The sequence below is a fragment of the Rhincodon typus genome, chromosome 17 (genome assembly GCF_021869965.1).
Source record: "Rhincodon typus isolate 14 chromosome 17, sRhiTyp1.1, whole genome shotgun sequence".
Taxonomy (NCBI): Eukaryota; Metazoa; Chordata; class Chondrichthyes; order Orectolobiformes; family Rhincodontidae; genus Rhincodon; species Rhincodon typus.
This window is the reverse complement of record NC_063348.1, coordinates 22,118,432-22,125,178: the sequence shown is the minus strand read 5'-3', so window position 1 is coordinate 22,125,178 and position 6,747 is coordinate 22,118,432. Positions and strand designations below refer to the sequence as shown.

The 6,747-nt window shown below is 41.9% G+C and overlaps 1 protein-coding gene across 3 annotated transcripts in view; it reads right to left on the bottom strand.

The window, feature by feature from the left end:
- LOC109925366 (cytosolic 5'-nucleotidase 1A-like) overlaps positions 1 to 6,747 on the bottom strand; it is a 78,351-nt gene that overhangs the window by 8,709 nt on the left and 62,895 nt on the right. For all 3 annotated transcript variants that reach the window (XM_048607156.1, XM_048607155.1, XM_048607157.1), the window contains exons 5-6: positions 3,629 to 3,751; positions 2,818 to 2,996 (exon numbers count right to left, since the gene is read on the bottom strand). In XM_048607156.1, coding sequence (XP_048463113.1) covers positions 2,818 to 2,996; positions 3,629 to 3,751 — 302 coding nt within the window. The remainder of the gene's footprint in view (positions 1 to 2,817; positions 2,997 to 3,628; positions 3,752 to 6,747) is intronic.

Below are 6,747 nucleotides of genomic sequence, written 5' to 3'. Positions count from 1 at the left end.
ACACAGAAAAAAAAAACAAAAACACACAAACAACTCCTGGCGGGTGGCTGGGGGGGGTTGGGGGGGGGGGGGGGGGGGGGGGGGGGGGGGGGCGCAGCGGTGGTGGTGGTGGACGGCAATGCCTCCTTAGAATACAAACTTGTCTAACCTCAGGATGACTGCATCTATTTGCTAATCCTGCCACTCCACCAGTGCTTTTCCTGCTGTCTGACAGCCAGTTAACTCAAACCTCTGTAGCGCAGGCAGAACGGTGCAGTCTGAAGTTGGTCATCGTCACGATGTTCAAAGTCATTCTTCAAAGACTACTCTATTGGATGTCGGTAATATCCATCCATTATTCCAGAGCCTTTATAAATTACATTGTGGAAGTACTAGGAATGGTAATGATGCATGGTAAACAGTAAGAAATGCACAGGAGTAATTATTTTTAACTGCGACATAACATACACAAACAGCATTTATAAATTTAGTTTAGAATGCATAATTTGTGCTGGCTTTTGTATTTGCTCTATTGGGAAAAGGATAATGTGATGGTCATGATAGTGGGAAGAATATGTGAGTTTTAATAAATGGGAAGTTAGGGTTGATGTCCCTGGTATAGTTCATTAATACTTGATTGTGTAGAGCCTGGACAGAAAGGGGCTGTCTTTGTTACAGCCAGTCTTCCTCCTTCTCAGCATCTTGCTTGATAGTTAGTGGAAGGGCTGCTCCTTCATAATGGCAAAATTGAAGATACGATCTCATATCTTCAGACACTGAGCTGAGTAGCGCTGGGTTTATTGAGAACTGATGCTGCTGCCACCACAAGGTGAATTAGAGATAGCCATTAATCTCAACTCTCACAAAAGAATAAAGAGAGATGCATTAATCTTCACATTCACTATGCTTTGGCAGACATAGGCAATGTGGCCTATGGCATGCTCTGTTTTTTTTAATTTGTACACAAGATTTGGCAAGGCCAGTATTTATTGTCCATTCCTAAATGTCCTGGAGGAGGGAGTGGCGAGCTTTGTAAACTGCTGCAGGCCACATGTTGTAGGTTTACTAATAGCACCATTGGGTAGGGAAGTTGGGGTGATGGCTGTAGCTGTTTAGAAATTTCAGCAATGAGTTCTATAGTGAAATACAGATATCTCAAACAGTGATCATGGTCAAAGCACAGAGAACAAAACTGCTCCCTAAATACCGAACTGCTGAGTCCCTGTCTCCTTCTCAATCTATTAGTAACATTTTCTGTTCCTTATGGCCTGTCTTTATTCTCCCAGTCACATACAATTCCAAAAGGAAGTTCTACTAGATTAACAATGTCTACAAATAAATAGTTTCGGAGAATTTCTTGAAGTACTGGTTTGATCACTCTCAGTAGGTTGAAATTACAGAGAAGTACAGGCAATCTCTAGGTTGCAAACGAGTTCTGTTCTGGAGTCTGTTCTCAAGTTGATTTGTTTGCAAGTCAGAGCACAATGCAGGACAATGGAAAGCAGCTGTTCATAAATACAGGAGACGTTGCATGTTAGATATCTAAAAATTAAAACCAGGTATGGGATCACATACTTAAGTACGACCACTTGTAAATCAGGGCCCCCTGTATGGGAACAGTCACCAAGAACATAATAATGTGGCAACTAAGCTGTAAAAGGGTCAATGATTCCTGTAAATTATGATAGAATGACACTCCTTCATATATCATCATCAGCAGTATGGATTAAGATAAGACAATGGCTGGAGCATACATTTGGAAATGGCAGTGCTTTTGTCAAATCAACATTGCACACTAACTGACTGTATGTTTTGCCCATGCTGTATCATGCAAGTAGCTGTTAGGTGTCCCTGTGCAAACCCCTTTACCAATGTGGCAGATGATACAATTCCTGTCAAATAAGACAGTGTAATCACAGAAGTCATTTTTGAGCTAAAAGAGGCTTCAATTATCCAATGAATGGTGCTGTACTGCCCAAATTGCTAAAGTTATCCCAAACTTCTTTGGATGAGGTAGGGGGAGGCTCAGCAAAAATATGGACTATGCATCAGCAGCCTGACTTACACTAATTGCACACTGCCCCTTTACGACAGGAGCATCTCAGTCCACAATATTTCCCTGACAGCTTAGTGATTCCGGAAATGCAAAACAAAGTTTTTAGATTTGTCAAAATTCATGTAAAGAAAAAAAATGTTAGGGATTGAATAAATACTGTACACGACAAACTAACAATGCAAGCTGGAAGTCAGCTCTTGTTTTATGTTCATGTAACCAGATTAGTTGCTCCACTTACTGCCTAACTGACTGTGGGATGTTGGTCAAAGCTGATTTGCATCACTGTTCACTCTACTTCTTGTCACCAGTGAAACAGTGAAAGAATATACTTTTTGGAGGCATGGCTATTCCAAAACAGCATACAAGTGAAGAAGAGTCTATGTGTAATTGTTGTGGAATGATCTGTCCTGTTGTGTCCCCCCGCAACATCCTGTGGAGAACTGCACATCTCCGCTCAAAAACAGCCCAGTTGGCATGTCTGAAATTAGACACCAGCACAAAAACAAAACAAAAGAGCTCCAAGACAAGGCATAAACCTTTTGTGGAAAGGTTATGATTTGTACCAGCTACTACTACTGATGTAATAGACAAAATCTCCCAACTGGACAGTTCCATTCCCTCCTGAAGAACTGCAGTTGTTAGGTTACCCTGTTAATATCAGGTGTTTGGATAAGCTGCTTCAGGATGATATGTAAGGTGTAAATCAGAAGACAGATGGTTAAGCACTGAAGTAAAATTTGAAATATTATGTAACAATTTTGATCAAACAATTAAAATCTTACCTCTCCAATAGGAACATGCTCCATGTCCTTCTCATACTTGATAACTTCATTCAGACCTTTCTCGTTGAATACAGTATCAGTCTCATCTGAGAACAATACTGAATCCCCATCAAATGCCACCTTAAGTTGACTTTCTTTTATCTGACTCATTTGTTGTATTACTAGAGCTGCAGGAATGTCTTTGGAGAGAAAAAAAACTTGCGCTTTAATTCACATTTATTTGTTTCTTATATTCCAAATATTCCAACATTTCAAAAGTACTTCACTTCACAGCCCAGTGATTCCGAAAAGCTCCTTGTCATATGAGCCTTTCCTTTTTTTTTCTTTATGCTTATAGTTATAAAGCTGCATGATTGCAGTTGGACTCCATGATTTAGAACTCGAACGCAAATATTAAAATTAGCTAGGCATTCCTCATTTTTCAGCAGCAACCGTTCAGGAAAATAACAAGTACCCCAGGGAGAATCTGTGCAAAGAATGAACACACTAGCATTTCAACAAGGTACATTTCATTTATGCCACAGCAACTATTCGGCATGGCCCTTATTCTTTCCAAAATCACAAGAGTATTTTCCAATTCATTGTTTTCTTCATCTCCTTCGCTGGTTGTCCTTCAACTGCAATGCAATTTCCTCAGTTGCATCTTATGTCCTTCTATGCAATTCCTGCTCCAAATACTTCATCACCCAAGAAATTCCATCCTAATACCACTAATCCCACAGATTCCATGGCAGATATTTCAGGTGGAAAGTCTGGAAGGATCCCTTTTCCTTCTGTATAACATACATGCTCCACAAATCAACAAACTTACCTTTCTTCAGTGCATTGCAAACAGAAGTTTCACATGCTGAAAGGAACAGCTTTACATCTTCTGCATGTAGGAACTTTACAGGATCTTTTCCATCTAGAAAGCAAAACTTGCTAATCTCGAAATCTGGAAATACAAGATGTAGATTTTTATCAGCACTCTGAGTTAATAGCAACTGCATTTCCAGGTAGGATATTATTGTGGGATTGCAGGTTTAGGTTCCACATACCAAGACTTGACACAAGATTATGCCGGGTCCTCACTGTAAGAAGGAACAGTTGTGCATGTTGGACTGTGCGGTCTTTAATATGTGATGTTAGACCAGCGTTTACCAAACCTTGAGTCAAAGTTTTTGAATGTTGTGTGCTCCAAAGTAGAAATGGAGTGCAATCCCAACATAGTGCTAGCAACTTTGTGGCCCCTTTAAATTGTCGGAGTCATAGAGTCATACCGACTTTACAGTACAAAAAATTGGCCCTTTGGCCCGTTACATCCACACTGGTTATCGAACATCTATCTATTTAAATCCCATCTTCCAGCACTTGGCCTGTAGCCTCGTATGCTATGGTGTTTTAATAGTTCTTAAATGTTATGAGGGTTACCACTCTTTCAGGCAGTGAGTTCCAGGTTCACATAGCCCTCTCGGTGAAAAGAATCGTTCCTCAAATCACTGCTAAACCTCCTGCTTCTTCCCTCTAAACTATGCCCCTTACTTACTGAATTGGTCCAGTCCGAGCAACATGCTGGTTAATCCCAGTATCCCACATGCCTTCTTAACCACGCTGTCTACCTGTCCTGTCACCTTCAAGAATCTCTGGACATGTACACCAAGGTCTCTGTGATCCTCTGCACTTCCTAGGTTCTTACCATTTAACATGATCTCCCTTGCCTTGTTAGTTCAACCAAAATGCATCACCCCACACTCTTCAGAATTAAATTCCATTTGCCACTGTTCAGCCCATCTGACCACCCTGACTATACTGTCTTGTGGTGTAAAGCTTTCCTCCTAGCTATTTGTCACACCACCAATTTTCTGTGGAGATTTTTTTTAACTTAGGCACTGTGTCACCAGCTGAAACTTGAGACCTGGAGCAGGTGCTGTAAGTTAAAATCTCTGCAAATGAAACCATCTGCCCACTACACACCCCTATCTTGTTTACATAGATATGGAGTAATGCCTATTAACAAGCACTAAATTGGCACCACAATGGAAAGAAAGCTTTAGCGAGCACTGTCAAGGCACTAGTTTGCCCTATTGAGTGGATGAAAGCAATTGAAAAAGTTGGACATTCTTCCCAGTGCTCTAGTCAACATTTATCCTTCAATATAAGTCACTAAACCAGGTCATTTATTTAACTGCTGCTGTGGAATCTTGCTGTGCATGAACTGGCTGCAATGTTTGCCACATCACATAAGTGTCTGTGCTTTGAAGGTACTTTAATGGATGAAAATTGCTTTGGGACATCCTGAATTCACGAAAGGCAAGACACTATTTTCTTTCCCTACTCTCCAAGAAAAAATTGAGACTGCCATTAGTCAAAGTGATCAGTTCTGTGATGCAACTAAGAAATACTGAATTGCAGCTTTCAGAGAGGCCTGCATTCCCAAATCAGTCAAGAACTTGGTCTTGAACTTTAATTCCTCTGGTTCAGAGTTCCACTTGTCTACTTACAGTTGTTGAATAACTGACTAGGCTGAATTCAAGATTTCATGCATCAGACTGTTGCAGGTAGCACAGTTGGCTGCATGGTTGGTTTGCAATGCAGAATGATACCATGGGCTCATTTGCTAAATCGGCTGAAGTTGCCGTGAATGAAGGACTCTTTACAAACCCCTCTCCTTGTCTGAGGCATGGTGATCCTTAGGGTAAATCACCATGTCATCTCTCTATAATGAGACAGTAGCCTTATGGTTCTCTGGGATTATGGCCACCTTTAATTTACTGAATTATAGTTTGAACCATAAGTAACCATCATACTACTAAAGATCCAATTTACCACATCTTACCATAAATATGTACAGATATTTAAAAAATGAATCTATCAACTGCACATCTTGATGACTGATGCATTAGCTTGAATGTCGAAGCATTGACATGGGAGATGCAATAGATGACCTTGCTTTGCTTTATTTGAACCATCTGTATTTGTGCTGCACTAACAAAATACATGCCAACGACTCTTATGGAGAAACCTGACACCCCTAACATCAGTAAGTCAAACAAAATAAGATTTTGTTTTTGAAGTATCATTTTCATCATCACCTGGCATGATATTTCCCAATGGTGATGCTGAATCCATGATTAACTCGAATACAAGCAATGAGAAGTAATTTGTTCAATGGTTATATTATAACATCAATGATTTAGTTGGTCTCAGCCAAAGATAGATTTGGGTAATTGCAGAGATAGTAAGAACTGCCGATGCTGTGGAACTGGGGGAAGCACAGCAGGCCAGGCAGCATCAGTGGAGCAGGAAAGTTGACGTTTCGGGCCAGGACCTTTCTTCAGAAATGGGGAAGGGGGCAGGGAGCTCTGAAATAAATAGAAAAAGGAGGGGTGGGGCTGGGGAATGTAGGTGGGATGGTGATAGGTGAGTGCAGGTAGGCAGTGGTGGTAGGAGTGGATAGGTGGGGTTGTGTCATGTCAAGGAGGCAGGGATGAGAGGGAGGGTTGGTCATGGGATGAGGGCGGGGGATGGGGAGATTTTGAAACTGGTAAAGTCCACATTGAGACCATTGGGTTGTAGGCTCCCAAGACGGAATATGAGGTGCTGCTCCTGCAGTTTCCGGGGTGGCGTCATTGTGACACAGGAGGAGGCCCAGGATGGACATGTCACCCAGGGAGTGGGAGGGGGAGTTGAAGTGGTTCGCGACTGGAAGGTATTGTCGTTTGTTGCGAACAGAGCGCAGGTGCTCTACAAAGCAGTCTCCGAGCCTCCGCTTGGTCTCACCAATGTAGAGGAGGCCACATCAGGAACACACTCCCCACTAGCCCCACCACCCCTGGCACCTTTTCCCTGCAACCTCAGGAAGTGTTACACCTGCCCCTACACCAAACTCCCTCACCTCCATCCAAGGAACCAAAAAATCCTTTCACATCAGGCAGAGGTTCACCTGCACAT